The sequence below is a fragment of the Mastigoproctus giganteus genome, chromosome 2 (assembly GCF_048544385.1).
Source record: "Mastigoproctus giganteus isolate SK-2022 chromosome 2, ASM4854438v1, whole genome shotgun sequence".
Lineage (NCBI taxonomy): Eukaryota > Metazoa > Arthropoda > Arachnida > Uropygi > Thelyphonidae > Mastigoproctus > Mastigoproctus giganteus.
In genome coordinates, this window is record NC_143576.1 from 171,680,830 (window position 1) to 171,700,765 (window position 19,936).

Below are 19,936 nucleotides of genomic sequence, written 5' to 3' on the forward strand. Positions count from 1 at the left end.
TTTAGTCTCTAGAGCTAAGTTCTGGTCAACACTTCCCTATCTCTTCCATCATGCAGTATGATTGATGATTTTTGAGGTTATGATGAACATCGTGGCGAGATCCAATATTCCTTACATTTCGAGGGTACAGCTCTAAAACGGTATTTGCAGGCCGGCCGCTAGTTAGTACACCGGACCGAACCTATTGGTAACTCTCTAGAAGGCTTCCGGATCAGCTAGTGTATGATCTTGCTACCTCTACTCCCAGATAGTGACTGGAGGGAGTCCGAGTAGTGTTTATGTGGGGAGCATTGTCGAGGCCACGTTTTGTCAAGGATCTGAGTATATTCTTACCACATGTAAGCCATATCCAAATATTTCATTACTTCATACAGCATGTCCCATCCACTTTTTCTTACCATTGAATACACCATGAATTGTCAAACTAATAGAGCAAGCTTATCTGCGAAAAGATCTAAACCTCCCAAGGACTTCCTAATTCATTTCACAAATATACATGGTCTCAATTCTAATCTCAACGATGTCCATTTCCACTTGCAGTCTGCCAAACCCCATGTACTTTTTCTGACAGAATCTCAGTTATCGGTTGATTCAACTACTACTCATCTCAGATGCCCAAATTATTCCCTGTATGATTCCTTTCGCCTCAAAGGTGGTACTTGTGCATATGTCCGTTCTGATATTCCCTGTCAGAGACTTGGCAATTTGGAATCTCCTCTCTTTGATCTTCTCTGGCTTAAAATCTCTCTCTCTACCTCATTGTGTCAAATTCATCCGTTGTCTCTACCATTCTCCCAACTCGCACTAATCACTTGGAGCTCTTTGACTTCCTCTCTTTGCAACTTGACTTTCTCCAGTCCATCTTTCCTAAGTGAGGTAATTTTCCTTGGTGATTTTAATGTTCACAACTCCAGCTGGCTTCCGTTTTCTAGTCACACCAACCCAGCAGGTCGAGATGCTGAGACTTTCATTTACCTACAAGAATACTGGACAATCCTAATCATACAGCCAATACGCTTGATCTTTTTTTCACAAACAACCCTTCTAAGTGCACGGTCGAAGTGTGAGCTCCTTTAGGCACTTCAGATCACAACTTGGTGATTGTCTCTTCTCCAATGGAACCTTTATCCCATGGCTATTCCCAACCTCGTGTTGTTTGGTATTACAAGAATGCAAAATGGGATGACCTGCGAGACTTCTTTTCTTCTTTTCCTTGGTCGGATTACTGTTTCAAAACTTCTGATGTCAACCTTTGCTCAGATCGTGTCAGTGAAATTATTCTTGCAGGAATGGAATCCTTTATCCCACACTCCACTTTAAAATCTCGTCCTTTATCTAAACCTTGGTTTTCCAATAAATGTGCTAAGGCTGTTCAAGAGCCTTAGCACGTTTGCCGACGAATGCTGCATATCGTAATTGGCTTGTTTCTAATTCTTCAGTTTCATTTTCTGCCTACACAAAAGCTCGCAACAATTGTAAAGCAGTTATTAATCAGTCCAAATTAGAGTTTGAATAGGCTAAGAGTAGAAAACTTGTTTCTTGCCCTAATGGTAGCCAAGCATTCTGGTCTCTTGCCAAAGCTATTGGCCGCAACTTTTGCCTATCTCTGCTCCCACCTCTGTCCAAACCAGATGGTTCTGTTGTCACTTCAGCCAAGGATAAAGCTGACCTGCTAGCATCCCATTTTTCTTCCAGCTCATGTATTAATGATCTTGGTAAAACACCTCCCACCATTCCCAACATGCTCCATTCAATGCCTCCTGTGGTCTTCCGTCAAAAGGATATCAGAAGGATTTTGATGAATCTTGATGCTAAGAAAGCTTCAGGTCCTGATGGTATTTCTCCACTTGTTCTCAAAACCTGTGCTCCTGAACTTACTCCTTTTCTTTGCTGCCTTTTTTTCACTTTCTTATTCCAAAGGTGTTTTTTCCTTCTGCTTGGAAATTTGCTCATATCCAGCCAATTCCTAAAAAGGGTGACAAATCCCTCCCATCCAATTATCGGCCCATTGCAATTACTTCTACTCTTTCTAAAGTAATGGAGAAATCAATTAACCGCCAACTCTTAAACTACCTAGAAACCTTCCGTCTGATCAACGATCGCCAGTATGGATTCCGTCAGTGTCGATCCACTGGTGATCTGGCTTATGTTACCCACTTATGGACTAATTCAATGGAAAGGTTCGGTGAAACACAAGTAGTTGCTCTTGACATCTCAAAGGCTTTTGATCGTGTTTGGCATAAAGGTCTTCTAAACAAGCTTCCATCTTATGGTTTGCCAACTGTTTTTAGTAATTGGTTATCCAGTTTTCTCTCTGATCGCTCACTGAGGGTGATGGTAGATGGTTCTCTGTCTTCTAACTTCTCCACTAATGCCGGTGTCCAACAAGGTTCAGTTCTTTCCCCCACCCTTTTCCTCTTGTATATTAATGACCTTCTTCCATTGACTGGAAATCCTATCCATAGTTTTGCCGATGATAGCACATTGCATTCCACTTTCCATTTTGAGAAACCTTGTCCTGCTCAATCAGCTTCAACTTCTTGAAAATCTGCTACCAATTCCTTAAATGCCGATCTTCAGGTAATTCTCCAGTGGGGCAAAGACAACTTAGTTGATTTAAAACCTTCTAAAACTCAGTCTTGTCTTATATCTCACAAAAAGGATTCTTCTGCTCCTATGCTTATCTTTAGTGACACTCCGATTTCTAGGCAAAATGATATATCTCTTTTGGGGATTACCCTGACTTCTAATCTCTCTTGGCACAAGCACATTACAAATATTGCTTCCTCTGCATCTAAAAAACTTGGTTTTCTCTTTCGCTCTCGGCGTTACTTTTCTTCCAAACAGCTGCTCACTCTGTATAAATCGCAAATCCGTCCTGCCATGGAATATTGTTCCCACATCTGGGGTGGTGCCCCCCCAAAACCTCTCTCAGGCTTCTTGATTCCATTCAGAAGAGGGCAGTTCGGTTAATTAATGATTCATCTCTAACAGAGTCTCTCCACTCTCTTTCTCATAGATGTACTGTTTCTGCTGCATGCCTCTTCTACAGATACTTCCATGGGCACTGTTCTTCTGAATTGGCTTCTATAATTCCCGCTCTCTCTTTCAAAACAGTCCAAACACGTGCCGCCACCAGCCAACATCCATTTACTGTCCAACTTCAAACCCACAGAACCAACTTTTCATCTTCCTCATTTATTCATTCAACTGCCGTTTTCTGGAACAACCTTCCTTCATACGTATTTCCTGAAAATTACAATCTACAGAAGTTCAAGTCCAATATCAACAAATATCTTCTTTCGTCTTCTCAACCTCCAACCCAAGCACGGTACTAAGTACTATAGGTTATAATACCTCTCGTGTTTGGGGTTCTCATAAAAAAAAAAAAAAAAAGACTGGGGTTCGAGCCTGTGACCACCAAATACGGAGGCTGCAGAAAGGTCAGGAAATGACCACCGTATATCCCCAGAGCATTATGTCCTTAGTTGCTAATGCTCCTAAAAACCAAATAACAACAACAACATTAAATATCTAGATAATACAGCATTTGCATTAAGATATCAACCGCTCATATTACTATGATATAACATTCATATTACTGTGAATACCATGTTGCTTTTGATGCTAAGTATCATGATATGTGTATATTTAGTATAGCAGCTATCCCCATACTTTTTATGGCTAAGGTAAAGAAAGCCAACATGAGAACAATGAGAAATGTCTGATAACTTACGCGGAAAATTAGTTTCCTGACACTGGACTCTAGTGCTGCTCACTCGGTAAACAGACGGTAGGTGTTATCGGTCTGGAACCAAAACTGAGAAGAATATATTGATTGACAAGTAGGCATGGCAAACAATGAAATGATTGGTGATGGGCACGACAGATGACAAGCTACTGTGTAGTCATTGGTTGGCATTATAATGTGTATTTATGAGTAAAGAACGGTGCATAATAGTTTAGTGATGAAGGGTAAACAGGTAATAGTAGCAATGGATCGTTTAAAGATTAGCATTAGCATTAGCATTAGTAGAGGCATATGCTGCAAGAAAGCAAGCTTATTCAGCATCAGCCAAAAAAAAAAAAAAAAAAACACACCACTCCCATTTCACCCCTCCGTTCGTTCGAAATACCTGTCCAGTTGAGCTTTAAATTTGTTTAGGCTATCAACTTCAACAACAAGTGATGGAAGTCGGTTCCACCAACCAACCACCCGCTGGCCAAAGGCAAATTTCCGCACATCTATCTGACATCCGTCCTTCCTCAATTTGAATTTATGCCCTCTGAGGTGATTATTCTGAGCAAGATGAAGAATCCCATTGGCATTGAGCATGCTCAAACCATTCAAAGCCTTATACACCTCTATCAGATCACCTTGCCGGTGCCTAGTGTCCAGACTCTGTAATTTGCAAAACTTAAGCCTTTCTTCGTAAGAGCAACCCTTTGTTCCATTCACTAATCTTGTTGCCCTTCTCTGTACCCGTTCCAGCAGCTCTACATCCTTCTTGAAATGAGGCCTCCAGACCTGTATACAGTACTCTAGGTGTGGCCTGACCATTGCCTTATACAAGGGAATAATCACCTCCTTATCCCTGCTAGAAAAATTCCTGTATATCATTGACAAGACACCATGAGCTACTCTTGCAGCTCGTCTGCACTGCTCAGAGATCTTCATATCTGCCTGCACAATTACCCCCAGGTCCTTTTCATTCTCCACCACTGTCAGTGTAGTACCGCAGAGTTGATACGTTGCTCTGGGGTTACTGTTTCCCATATGTAGTACTTTACATTTGTCAATGTTAAACTTCATTTGCCACCTCTCAGCCCATCTGTTCAACCTTTCCAGATCCTGTTGCAGCAGCATAGCGTCAGTAGTGTCCTTAACAACCCTGCCAACCTTTGTATCATCTGAAAACTTGGACATTAAACTTGATATCCCATCATCAATATCATTCATAAACACCGAAAACAACAACGGACCCAACACTGAACCCTGAGGAACTCCACTAATAACATTAGTCCACGTTGAGCAGTGTCCATTGATTACCACTCTCTGTCTTCTGCCACTCAACCATCCCCTTATCCATAGCAGCAATTTGCCTCCAATGCCACACTGCTCCAATTTGTGCACCAGTCTTCCATGTGCAACAGTATCAAAAGCCTTTCTAAGATCCAAATATATAATATCAAAGTTATTCCCTGCATCCAGTTCTTTTGTGACTACATCATGGTATCGAATCAAATTGGTCAGGCAAGACCTGCCCTTAACAAAACCATGCTGCGTCTGAGCTATAACTGAATTCTTGTCTAGATGATCCTGCAGTGCTTCTTTAACCAGTGCCTCCATTAATTTACCTGGAACAGAAGTTAAACTAACAGGTCTATAATTACTTGTGTCAGCCTTTGATCCTCCTTTGTGAATTGGGGTTACATTTGCACATCTCCAGTCCATGGGTACCTCCCCTGAGTCCAAAGAAGCTCTCATAATTATGGCTAGAGGTTTGCTTACTTCCTTTGCTGCCTCCTTTAATATAACTGGATAGATCCCATCCACCCCAGGTGCCTTTTTTATGTTTATCCTCAACAATCTCTCCTCCACTTTCCTCTCAGTTATTACAAAATCATCCAGCTCACTGCCAATGTTTACTTTACCTACATCATTCTCCTTCCTGATTAACTCCTCATGCGTGAATGTAGATGCAAAATACCCGTTTAGATTGTTAGCCACCTGAGCAGGATCCTCAACTGTTGAACCATCAATATCCAGTGGACCAATCTGATTCATCCCTTTCCTTCTTGAGTTTAAATATGTAAAGAACTCTTTTCTGTTTTTCTTTGCATCCTTTGAAAGATGGAAAAAATTGTAAGGAAAATAAAACTGTTGATTTTTTGATGAAAACTAAATTAATAAAAGTGTTGTTCTGTTCAATTTTATGTTCTTCATTATGTTTTTTTTCTCATTATTAAAAGCAGATTTTTGGAGTTTGTGAGTGTTTTTACTATATTGTTGATTTAGGTTTGGTTACAAAAAAAAGGAAAAGGTTTCTTTAATTTTCATTATATTTCGTAACCTGGCCTTAAATGGCAGGTTAAGAAATAATAGAAAAAGAAAGAAAGATTCTTTATATATATATATATACAGGGTGTTTCAGTTAAACGTTTCAGAACTTCTAAGAGGGGTAGGGTACATCCTGACAACTCGAAATCCTATAGCAATGTGGGGTCGGAAATGCTTTCCTGAAGCGGTGTTGTACACAGAAGCACCATAAAGAAAAGAGACCGTAAGTGAGAAATCGTTTTAATAATACATGAAAAGAAGCAAAAGGTACATGGATTAAAGTAAATGTTCGAAGTTTCTTCCACGGGCTACAATGCACGCCTCACATCTCCGACGCATGGACATCCGAACATTCTGGAATACTCCAGGCGAATTTCGAATTTCTTGAACAAGAACGCCAAGTTAGTAGGATGGATGATTACAGGAACGCAGAGTTAGCCGATATGCAGTTGGCGTACGGGGCTGCAAATTGTAGTGGGCCAGCCGCACAGCGTTTGTACGCGGAACAATATCCGACGAGGCGTATTCCCAGTCATAATTTCTTTGCAATACTGCACCAGAGGTTAGCTGAGAGAGGTTCATTTGAAAGAGCTGACAGGGACAGGGTAAGAACAGCACGGACTCCAGCCGTCGAACAGAATGTGCTGCAGCATGTACAGGGGAATCCAAGAACGAGTACACGAAGTCTAGCAAACGCAGTCGGGGTTTCCCATTGCAGCGTCTGGAGGATTCTCCGAGAACAAGACATGCATCCGTTTCACGTGCAGCGTGTCCAGACACAGCAACCGGAGGATTATGCACCTCGTATTGCTTTCGCACAGTGGTACCTTGGAAAATGTGCTACAAATCCCCTTTTTCCTGCTGAAGTGTTGTTTTCCGATGAGGCATCCTTCACAAGGGAAGGAATTTTCAACACGCATAACGACCATATCTGGGCGGTCGAGAACCCGCATGCAATACAACATCGTGCAGCACAGATTCGATTTTCGGTCAATGTATGGGCCAGTATTATGGGAGATCACCTCATCGGACCTTACCTGTTACTGTGTCGTCTAACCGAACCTATCTACTTGATCTTTCTGCAGCAAGTATTGCCACAACTTTTGAGAGATGAACAGATTTCTGCATCGACGCAACAGACAATGTGGTTCCAACACGATGGAGCCCCTGCCCATTATAGCGGAGATGTTCGTAACTACCTGGATGTCACATTTGGCCAACAGTGGATCGGACGTGGTGGTCCCGTGCGTTGGCCAGCTCGGTCACCCGACCTATCATGTCTTGATTTTTATTTCTGGGGTCATATGAAATCGCTAGTTTATGACACCCCTGTTGACAATGCTGAGGAGCTGGTTGCAAGAATCGCATTAGCTGCCGAAGAAATTCGAAATTCGCCTGGAGTATTCCAGAATGTTCGGATGTCCATGCGTCGGAGATGTGAGGCGTGCATTGTAGCCCGTGGAAGAAACTTCGAACATTTACTTTAATCCATGTACCTTTTGCTTCTTTTCATGTATTATTAAAACGATTTCTCACTTACGGTCTCTTTTCTTTATGGTACTTCTGTGTACAACACCGCTTCAGGAAAGCATTTCCGACCCCACATTGCTATATGATTTCGAGTTGTCAGGATGTACCCTACCCCTCTTAGAAGTTCTGAAACGTTTAACTGAAACACCCTGTATATGTGTGTGTGTGTGCGTGTGTGTGTGTGTGTGTGTTGATTGACGTTATGATATGTGTGTGTGTGTCCGCACGAGTGTCTTTAAAAATAAAAGTATAGTAAAAAAAATTAATATTTTGTTAATAAACAATTTATGCATTAGTCCACCCATGATTCGAAAGAAAAAAGGTTAGGTTACCCCCTCCCTTTCAGGAGGGCTTCAAGCTCCCATGGGATTCAAGTGGAGGTAACCTGACCTTTTTAGTTACCATTAGTGCTACTAAAGTGATACTAAACCGATGTTAACGTATGTTGTGTTCGCGTACCAGTCAGCACGTTGTTTGCCACACCTACCTGTTAATCAGTATATCGCTCTCGACTTTGCTCCAGACATATAACACCTACCGTCTGTTTACCGGGCGAGCAGCGCTAGAGTGCCGTATCGGGAAACAAATTTTCCATGTAAGTTATCCAACGTTTCTCGTGTTGGCTTTCTTTACCTTCACCCTTTTTACCTCTGATGGTATGTAATTTTTCATCAGATGTTAAAAATCTTTTCATTTGATTTGTTTCATATAAATGAGAAATGTTGATTATGTGATTTTTCAAAATTTTTGTGCATATATATAAATTTATTTAAAGACAGAAATTGATATTGAGTTATAAGTTTTTTATTTGTTAGTGATGTTCAGGATGTTATGGATGGACATAGACAACGTGTGTTTGCTGCATGTTATCACCCTACAATTCCTCATGAACTTGTTACAGGGGGCTGGGATGGTACTGTCCAGGTGAGCAAGTTTTAAAAAGTAAAAATACATAAATATTTCATGAAGAATTTTTCATTAAATATGTTGTTTTGGGACATAGGTTTTATTTTATATGAGAGAGATTACCAACTATGTAGTGTTGGAGGGGAGGGATAGATGAAATGAAAATTTTTTTTTTTTTTTTTTGGCTGATGCTGTATAAGGAAGCTTATGCAGCAACAGCCAAAAAAAATTACTAATACTAATTTTATTGCAGTTTGTTAGATTAGTAATAGTAGTGGCAAATGATGCAAGAAAGTAAGATTATATATAGCATCAGCCAAAAAACAATCTTCATTTGTACATCCCCTCTAACAGTTTGATGCAAGAAAGTAAGATTATATATAGCATCAGCCAAAAAAACAATCTTCATTTGTACATCCCCTCTAATTGTCTAAACCTACCTTAAATTTATTCCAACTACCCACTTCACAACACAAGTTTGTTCCAACAATCAGTTACTCTCTGACTGAAAGAAAATTTTCACACGTCCCTCTTGCAACTATCCTTTTTCAGTTAAATTTATGTCCACTACATGAGTTGTCTGAGGAGGAGTAAGTATGCCTTTGGCATTTAGTTTGCATAATCTATTTAAAGTCTTAACTGCTTTGATCAGGTCTCCTCATACCTTTTCCAGGCACTGCAATTTGTAGAACAAAGTCTTTTTTAGTAAGAATACCCCTTTGTGGTCCTAACTAATCTTGTTGTTCTTCTCTGAACTTGTTCCAACACATGTTTGTCAGTTTTACAGGTCTGAAAAATTTTGGTTCACAGGTTTAGGACTTTGAGATCAGTCATGATTATTTTTTCAGTGAAAAAAATCCATGCCCAGTGCACAGCCAAGTTGATAGCCACTTGATTAGACAATAAAATGCTAATGCATTTGATATTCAGATCAAACATGTGATCCGTGTATGCAGAGTTTTGGTATCTAGTCATTTCGTTTAAGCAGACCCACCTTCATGCTTGCAGGACTATTTAATAACTGTATATCCATGGTTACTAATAGTAATTCGGATATAGATTTTTATCTGAAAGGCTTTGAGGTACACTCAGACATCTTGCATAATCCAACGTCTTTCACCTAAAAACAGCTGGAACTTTCTCTATAGGCTACACATGATTTCATAGCCACTTCAGGCATTATTGCCTTGCTTATTGATGTCTGAAGTGTCCATAAAATCATGTGTAGACTACAGAGAAAGTTCCAGCTACTCTCTATCTCAGCCAGGGTTAAAAAGAGTATGAAAATTCTAACAGCAAATTTATTCTACATTACGCTCTCATTGGTCCAAATCACCCTGGTCAGTCACTTGCTAATATGTGAACTGATAGCCTGTTGTGCCCATTTGTAATTTAGTTTGACATCTGTTATGTTCATCTATCACACAGGCAACCATTAGGACTCATAATACAGTAGGGCACCCCAGATCTGGCAATCTCAGGACCAGACCAGTATCTCTTAATTGGTATGAAAAGCTTGGTAGCTTCTACAGTTACTTCCATGAATGCTTCCCATTTGGAATTTGCAGTTCATAACATTATCAGTTGGTTCCACTGAAAACAAATTAAAAATTGTCTAAGACCATTGTAGTCACCTTTATGAAAGCAAAATCCTTTTCTTTACTCTTGACAGTAGTTAAGTCTTCAAGTAAATCACACATCAAAACACTAATCTCTTCCACTAGTGACTCTTTTATCTGGTGATTCTTAATGCATGAAGAGTCACAGCCGGTAATCCGATCAAGAGTGTTACTTTCTCTTGTTGCCTCCCTAACTTGCTGCTGTAGAAATCAGTCATCCACTAAATTCAGAAAAGTTCTACTTTGTGTGTGATCAACCCACAAGTTTCAATCAATACCTTGAAAATTAAAGTCCTCCACTCATTATAAGCTTTCTCTCTGTGTGTGTGTGTGTGTGTGTGTGTGTGTGTGTGTGTGTGTGTGTGTGTGTGTGTGTGTGTGTGTGTGTGTGTGTGTGTGTGTGTGTGTGTGTGTGGCACCATATTTTCAATATCCCTCTAATGTTTGCATTTGATGGTATAACCAATACTTTAAAATCCTCAAATTTGTTTACTGTACTCCTATCATTAGTGTACAAGTAAGCATATGTGTATCTGTTTTTGCTCCAAGTGACTGTAACACAACCCAAGTAATTGGTTATCCAGTGATGGCCACTAGCCTTGTAATCTCCCACACCTTACTTTCCAGGCTGCTGTGTCTCAACAGAAGTAGTGCAAGAATCAATTTCGCCTCTTCTTAAGACTGCAGTTAAACTATAAGCATGTACTCTTCTCCAAGCCAGCAGCTTTGTGACCCATTTAACACTTTCTCGATATCAAATATTCTTGCACCCTCTACTATTAAGTGTGTCCCATTCCTGTAAAATCTCTCTCTCTTCTAAATGGCACAGACCATGCAGAGAAAAATTCTATCATATGAGTCTTGCACAATCTTTCCAGGTCTAGATTGATTGACAAGGCTTCATTGTGTTACTCTCTCTTTCTTGTCATATCAGCAGAATTGCAGACAAAATTTAATCCTAACCTGTGACCTTTTCTCAACATTGCCCTATAACTGTTAAGTAAATCCTCACATCTCCTATTCTTAATATCATTATTATCAACATGTACAACAATATCACGCTGACTGGGTTAGGTAGCCAGGTAGGTAAAGTGCCTGCCTGGCAACCCAAAGGTCACAGGTTCGAATCCCACCTCAGGCTTGGATCAGAGTAAAATGCAAACACTTTGGAAGGTGCATTATGGCCACAGAAGCCAATGCGCCAACAACTAACAACAAAAAAAAACATTTGTGGTGATATTGTTGTAGCTTTCAAAATGCCTATTAGAATGCTGAGGTCATGCTAATCTTCTCATACTTTTTGCACTGAAAACATGCAAAGGAATCCCTCTTTGACTGTATCATGTCCTGCTCCAGATTATCTGCAAACATGGAACAAGTAGCACACTTTATAAAGCCATGATTCATAGAGGAGAATTACCCTTGGTAGTTCTCCCCCTCGAGTTAAAGCATCCTGCTGCTTTGAGCTCTTTGCTTTACTGCTGTAGTCTGAGACATGATTTTAGTTGAAATTTAAATTTAAAAGACCACACTAAACTAAGAGATATGTAAGTAATATATATCACTACACTATTCACAGGTTATGCAACAATAGTATGTATTATGTTTAGTATTACATTATACAATCAAGTTAAAAAATTATACACCGATGTGCCAAAACATTATGACCACCTACCTGATATGATGTTGGTCTTCCACATGCAGCCAAAACAGCTTGTACCCGGTGAGGCATGGACACTACAAGATTTCTAAATGTGTCTTGTGGTATCTGATACCAGCACATAACCAGCAGATTCTTTAACTCCTGTAAGGTCTGTGGTTGAGATGCTGCAGATCGGAGCAAAAACCACAGACACGATGAGATTGATGTCTGAGAAATTTGGAGGCCAGAGCAATACTTGGAAGTCTTCCTCATGTTCCACGAAACAGTCTCGAACAATCCGGGCAGTGTGGCACGGCGCGTTATCCTACTGAAAGACGGCACCGCCAGAGGGGAAGACCATTGCCATGAAAGAGTGTCCCTGGTCAGCAATGATGTTTAGGTAGGTGGTAGACGTCAAAGTGCCCGGCACATGGATGACTGGACCCAGGATATCCCAGCAGAACATTGCCCAAAGCACAACGCCGCCGCCACCACTGGCTTGTTTTCGTCCCACAGTGCATCCAGGCACCATCACTTCCCTAGGTAAATGACGCACACGTACCCGGCCGTCCACATGGTGCAACAGGAACATAATTCATTGGACCAAAAAACTTTCTTCCAATCACTCCAGTTTCAATGCTTGCTTGCCCATTGTAGACACTGTTGTGAACCGTGGTTAGCATGGGCACACAGAGCGGCCTGCGGCTACGCAGCCCCATTTTCAGCAGGGTTCAATGTACTGTGTGTTGTGACACATTACTCCCATCACCAGCATTCCAATTACCGACGAGTTGCACCACAGTCGCCCTTCTGTTGCCATGTACCATCCGGGAGAACCTTTGCTCACCATGAGCATCGATGAGCCGTGTTCATCCAATACCTCGCCGATGGTTCGTGGGTTTCCTCTCCTCGGACCACTTTCGGTAGGTACTTACCACGGCTGACCGTGAGCATCCGACCAGCCATGCCGTTTCAGATATGCTCTGACCCAGTCATTTGGCCATTGCAATTTGGCCTTTGTCAAACTCGCTTAAGTCTGCTGCCTTTCCAATCTGAAAAACAAGAGTAACACTGATTAGTGGGGCTCAGTACAGGTGTTTTTTATACTGTGTCCCGACCTGCGCACGTGCCGCAGTTCACCTGCAGTTGCTTAAATTTGCATAATGACTTGCTGGTCATAATGTTTTGGCCCATTGGTGTATTCATGTTATAAATTTAGTTATAGCCTAAATGAAAATACAGATTAATTGGGGGAGAGGTCATCTGGATTAGTGAAGCCTTCAAAGGATTGCCCTAAAAGACAAAAAAATTTTGAACACAAATAAATAGAAAATTTAATAATATAGGTAGTTCTGTTGAAAATTAAATTTAAAAAATATATCACCATAGAGTCTTTATTTAAAAACTATAAAAAGACAATACATTTATCCATCAATAGAAGACTCAGAAGTTGTACAGCAAACTCTCGATTAACCAGGACACTTTGAGACTCCAAAGTTTAAAAAAAATACATAAAATATCCACTGTAAATCATAAAATTCAAGTAATAAATGGAAATATATAAACAGATGTTGTGCAAGTCGTAAAAAAATGACAAGAAGCAGTATTATAAGTGATTGGAAGATGAATGTACCTATTATCCTGCAACCCTTGCTTTCTTCGCACTAGCTGCTGGAAAAAACAATGGAAAGAGAACAAATGTGTAGTTTTAGTGCATCGTGTGGATTGTTGTGCTCCATCAATCCACAAAAAAAAGAAAAGAAAATTTGTTGCATTATTTATGTCAGGAGTTCCAAAAATATTTTTTTTTGTTTAGAAATCATGAAAATTATGGGTAAACACAAAAGAGTTGTGCTTTCAATTGAACAAAACTTGAAAGTTTTAAAATGATGCATCCGGTAAATCTTTAATGAACCATTATAATGTTGGTAACCAAACCATACGCAACATCTTAAAAAATAAAGGGAAGCTATTAGATTTTACAGGCACATCTGATAGCATTAAAGGCATGACTATCAGAAAAACAATGAAACGTCTGCATACAAGTGCCTTGACAAGGCAATGGTGTTGTGATTTAGCCAAAAATTACATAAACCCATAATATATAAAATATGTTAACTTATGTACATAGATGTGTATAAATAAGTGCACAAATGAAGCTATATAAGCAATTACACCCATCCAACTCAGAGTCAACAACAATACTGAACAACATGCAAGGCAATGTGATGTATGTTCCGTCTCTCTCTCTCTCTCTGTGCAGTCAGAGTGACTCATCTGCCTTCCTAAATCCCATGTGGCCTTCAAAGTACAGTTCTCAACTGTGAAAGAATTTTTTGTATTTCGATCCAGATTAACTTTAACCGGATTAGCAAGGGTTTACTGTACTTCTATCCCCATCTAGTTTATAATTTATTTTTGGGTTGCTGTTCTCCAAGTGTAAGACCTTTCATTTTGCTGCATTAAAACATAGCTGCCACTTTTCTGACCATTCTTGAAGTCTGTTCAAGTCATCGTGAAGGAGTGCTGCTTGGTATTGATCAGTAACGATGTTACCAATTTTTACAGCATCCGTAAAATTTGACATAAAGCCTTCTTTCCCTTTGTTGATGTTTTTTATGAAAACCAGAAACAATAGTGGTTCAAGAGCCAATCTTTGAGGGCCCCACTTCTGACTTTATTCCAATTTGAAGATATTCATCTACCCTGCAGCCAGACAGCAATCCATTTTAGAAATTTGCCAGTAATCCCAATATGATCCAGCTTATACAGTAACCTCTCATGAAGGACCAATTCACATGCCTTGCTAAAATCCAACTCGTCTATGTTGAAATTGTCCCCTACATCCATCTAATGATTTGTAAAAGAATAAGAGAAGTTTACCTCAATATAATACGTAGAACACTTCCGTATGATACTCTCCAAAATTAAAACGAATATAATATTACAGTAAAAAATAAATTGAAAACAATTAAAAATCAATTGAACACAATTAAAACTGAATTGAACACAATTAAAACTGAATTTAACACACTTAAAAATGATTGAATGCAATTAAAAATTAATTAAAAGAATTTAACGTCAATTTAGCAAAATGATTTTCCTTCCTGAAGCTGACAACGCCTTTCGACTGTATGTCGTGATCACAGGAATGAAAATTACAGGATATGGGTGGGCATGAATCTTAAATAGGGATTATTTCTCTTCACGCATGCACATAAAAGACCACGAATCAGAGATTCGTGGTCTGTTACGTGGTCTAGGTATGGACGACGAACATTAACAGAATTCTCATATAATTTAATTTCGACAGTTTCTGCAATTATTAGTTTCATATAAATACTTAGTGCCCAATTACATTGGGCACTAAGTATTTTGGCTTTGTTAAATAAAAATGTATGTTTTACATTAACGGCACAAAAGGCTAATTCTGACGCTGCTGAACGAGAAGCACAAACTGGGCCGCATGTTGTTTAACGTGAAAGTTCAGAGGAAACCGCATGATAAGCCCGGTCGCAATCACCACAAGAAATGTTGTATATCAGGTCATTTATTTGTGTTGTGAACGAGGAAAGGACTGAGCATTTGTTTTTAGTATAGCGTGTCATTTTCGAATTGGTCTGGTCACAATTTTAAAATCGAAAATACTACATTACATTAATAAAATAAATTGAAAACAATTAAAAATCAATTGAACACAATTAAAACGCAATTGAAAACACTTAAAAATGATTGAATGCAATTAAAATTAATTAAAAGAATTTAACATGGTTAATGTCTGTTGTTTGTGTCACTGTTCAACGTATGGGACAGAAATAAAGTATTTTTTGATGCTACTATTGATGGTTGGTGTAGTTTTTTGTATCCTTAGTTTGTATCCTGATTCAGCTTATTGTAGCAAGGGGTTAACCCCTGTTTAAGAATCTGCTGGTTAATATCTGTATTTCTGAGCCCAAAGCAGATTCCATTGTTGAATATTTATAGGCATTTAGAAATTGATTAAAGATAATCGATCTTTTGTAGGTGAACGGGTGATAGCTATTATAATGCAGAAGCATACCGATGTTTGTTGGTTCATGATAGATGTTAAATTGGTTTTTATTCGAATCCCAAGTAAGCGTGAAATTTAGAAAATTTAATGACTTAGTATCCATATTTTCCCTTTCCAATGTAAAATCGAGTCTAGGATGAATATTATTAAATGAATATAAAATGTCTTGGATAGTGCTACTATCAGTAATAACCAGCACATCGTCTAAATACCTCCCATAGTATGTGATATGGGGTGGAAAAGGCATCAAATGTATATGCTCAATCGTTGAGAGGTAGACCTCCAATATTAAGCTGCTTAAACTTAAGCCCATTGGCAAACCAAAAATTTGTTTGTGTACTTTGTCTCGAAAGGTGATATAGTTGGCTTCAACTAAGAATTTAATTAAATGAAAAATTTCTTTAATACAAAGCTTCTTATAATTAATCAGTATAGAGTTATTATTTAACATATCCCAAAGAATATCTAATGTTTATTCAACATTTACATTCGTATATAACAATGTAACATCCAGTGAGAATATATTATCATTATCGCTGAGTCTACAGTCCTTAAGGTTATTAAATAAGGTGAAATGAAATAATGGTAACATATAAATCCAGTAAAATATCTTTAATTATAAATACTTTGTAGCTTTTGAGACAGTCGTGTCTCTTTTTTAACAGAATTTTAACTTAACAGATACAGTTATGCGTGCAAAGGCACGTTATTCAATAATTAAACTAGCATTCATTTTTGCTGCATGGACATGCGCAGTTTTCTTCAGCGCTTTTCGAGACATAGAATGGTTGTCTCTAAGATGGGGTGCAGTCTCATACCTTTGCAGTGGTTCATGGCTCTCGAATTGCTCAATATATTGAGTGACTCTAACCATAGGCGGTGGCGAACGTGTCGGGAGTGGTGTATTATTTCATAGTCTCGCTTGGATTGAGGTCGTGGTGGGTAGCCCAGAAGTGCTCTGCGATTGTGGACTGGTCGGTCTCAGCAAGGCGGATTGCTCTGTCATGTTCTGTAAGGTGGTCTTGAAGACGTCTCGAAGTCTCTCCTATGTAGCAGCTGTCACAGTCTGCAGGTTATGTGGTATATGACACTGCTGCGTAAGAGAGGGGTGACAGGGGTCTTTACACTGGAGACCAGAGAATGTAGGCTTCTACCAGGCAACTGTACGCATTTTATGTGGTATTCCCTGAGGATTTTTTATTAGATCCAGCCTGACATGCCTGGATAGTAGGGAACGTAGGCGGTAGGCATATTGTCCTGGGTTGGTGGTAGTAGTAGTAGTAGTAGTAGTAGTAGTGGCACATGATGCAAGAAAGCAAGTGTACGAGCTTATACAGCATCAGCCAAAAAAAAAAAAAAAAATCACACCATTCCCTCCAAATGCCTGTCCAGTTCCTCCTTAAATTTATTTAACCTATCAACTTCTACAACGACAGATGGAAGTTTGTTCCAGCAATTAACCACCCGCTGGCTAAAGGCAAATTTCCGCACATCTATTCTACATCTGTCCTTTCTTAATTTGAACTTATGTCCCCGTAGGTTCGTAATCTGAACAAGTGGAAGGATCCCATCAGAATTCAGCATGCTCAACCCATTCAAGGCCTTATACACCTCAATCAGATCACCGTGCAGGTGCCTAGTCTCCAGCCACTGCAATTTGCAGAACTTAAGCCTCTCTTGGTAAGAGAATCCCTTCATTCCCCTCACCAATCGTGTTGCTCTTCTCTGTACACGCTCAAGCAAATCTACATCCTTCCTAAAATGAGGCCTCCAGACCTGTACGCAGTACTCAAGGCGTGGCCTGACCATTGCCTTATACAGAGGGACAATCACCTCCTTTTCCCTGCTAGCAAAATTCCTATATATCATTGACAAAACCCCATGACCCGCCCTAGCAGCCTGTCTGCACTGCTCAGAAAACTTCATATCTGACTGCACAATTACTCCCAGGTCTTTTTCATTTTCTACCACCTTAAGTGTAGTACCACACAGTTGGTACGTTTCTCTGGGGTTACTTCTACCCATATGCAGTACTTTGCATTTGTCAAGGTTGAACTTCAGTTGCCACTTCTTAGCCCATCTGCCCAAATTATCTAGATCCTGTTGCAGTAGCACACTGCCATTACTGTCATTAACAACCCTGCCAACCTTTGTGTCATCTGCAAACTTCGACATTAAGCCTGATATACCTTCATCAATATCATTGATAAATACACAAAACAACAGTGGACCCAACACCGAACCCTGTGGGACTCCACTAATAACATTAGTCCACGAAGAGCAGCACCCATTGATTACCACCCTCTGTCTTCTCCCACTTAACCATCCTTTTATCCATTGTAGCAACTTACCCTTAATACCATTCTGCTCCAATTTGTATAGTAGTCTTCCATGCGCAACAGTGTCAAAAGCTTTCCTGAAATCCAAATATATGATATCAAAATTATTTTTTGCATCCAGTTCCTTTGTGACCACATCATAATAACCAATCAAATTTGTCAGACAAGACTTTCCCTTAACAAACCCATGCTGTGTTTGAATTATTGCTGCAGTCTTGTCTAGATGATCCTGCAATGCATCTTTAACCAGCGACTCCATTATTTTACCCGGAACAGAAGTTAAACTAACTGGTCTGTAATTACTCGTGTCACCCTTCGATCCAGCTTTGTGAATTGGGGACACATTTGCACATCTCCAGTCCGTGGGAACCTCCCCTGAGTCCAAGGATGCTCTCATAATTATGGCTAAGGGTTTGCTTAGTTGCTTTGCCGCCTCCTTTAAAATAACTGGATAGATCCCATCCACCCCAGGTGCCTTTCTTATGTTTAACTTCAACAATTTTTCCTCCACTTTGCTCTCAGTTATTATAAAATCATTAAGCACACTGCTACAATTTGATAACCTTCTTCCATTTTCAAATTGTAATAATTCCTCACGTGTGAATGTAGATGCAAAATACTCATTCAGTTTGTTTGCTATCTGAGCAGGATCATCAACAGTCGAACCATCAATGTCAAGTGGACCAATCATATTCAACCCCTTCCTTTTAGAGTTTATATAAGTAAAGAAATCCTTCCTGTTTTTCTTAGCATCTTTTGCCAAAGATTTCTTGTAATCTGCCTTCGCCTGCCGAACCTCCTTTGTGACCTGATTACAGACTAGCTTATATCTGCCACAGGCTTCTGCGTCACCTGATAATTTATATGCATCCCATGCATTTTTCTTCTCTGTCACGAGTCTCATTAGTTCATTTGATAACCATTTAGGCCTAAACCTTGAACGATATTTCTTAATCGGTATATAAAGTCTAGTAGCTTCCACGATTAATTCCTTGAATGCTTCCCACTTAGAATTTACTGTTTGTAACATCGTCAGTTGATCCCACTGTACAGAATTTAAAAACTGTCTGAGACCACTGTACTCCCCTTTACGGAAGCAAAAACCCTTTCCTTTACCCCTGACGGTAGTTACCTCTTTGAGTAAATCCCACTTCAGCACACTGTGATCACTGCCACCTAGTGGTTCCTTTATCTGCAAATTCTTAATACACGAATGATCACTGCTGATAACCAGATCAAGAGTGTTACTTTCTCTGGTTGCCTCTCGAACATGCTGCTGCAGAAAACAATCATCCAATAACTCCACAAAAGTCTGACTAGTGTGTGAGTGACCAACCCACAAGTTCCAGTCAATATCTGGGAAGTTAAAATCCCCCATTATAAGACATTCTGATTTACTGGCCCACTCTATTTCTCTGTACAATTGTTCATTGTACTCATTCAAGTCATTAGGCCTATAACACACTCCTACTCTTATTTTTCCTTTCGCAGTGCTTATCTCACACCAAACTGACTCAACAGAGCACTGTTCATCTATATTAACTGGGTGCACTTCCTTTGATTTTATGTTTTTCTTAATTAACAGCATAACACCCCCTCCCTTTCTGTCCTGTCTATCCTTTCTGTACACATTGTACTCCCCAAATTCCAGTTCTGCATTCCTTATATCTTTGTGACACCACGTCTCTGCTATCCCAACAATATCCGCCTTTGATGTCTTGACCAACACTTCAAATTCATCAAATTTATTTACTATACTTCTAGCATTGGTATACATGCAAGCATACA

The 19,936-nt window shown here is 39.6% G+C and overlaps 1 protein-coding gene across 1 annotated transcript in view; it reads left to right on the forward strand.

Moving 5' to 3' along the window:
- Nucleotides 1–19,936, forward strand: part of LOC150089751 (WD repeat-containing protein 89 homolog) — a 136,780-nt gene that overhangs the window by 43,463 nt on the left and 73,381 nt on the right. Inside the window, exon 5 of the mRNA XM_090390092.1 lies at nt 8,407–8,515. Coding sequence (XP_090246218.1) covers nt 8,407–8,515 — 109 coding nt within the window. The remainder of the gene's footprint in view (nt 1–8,406; nt 8,516–19,936) is intronic.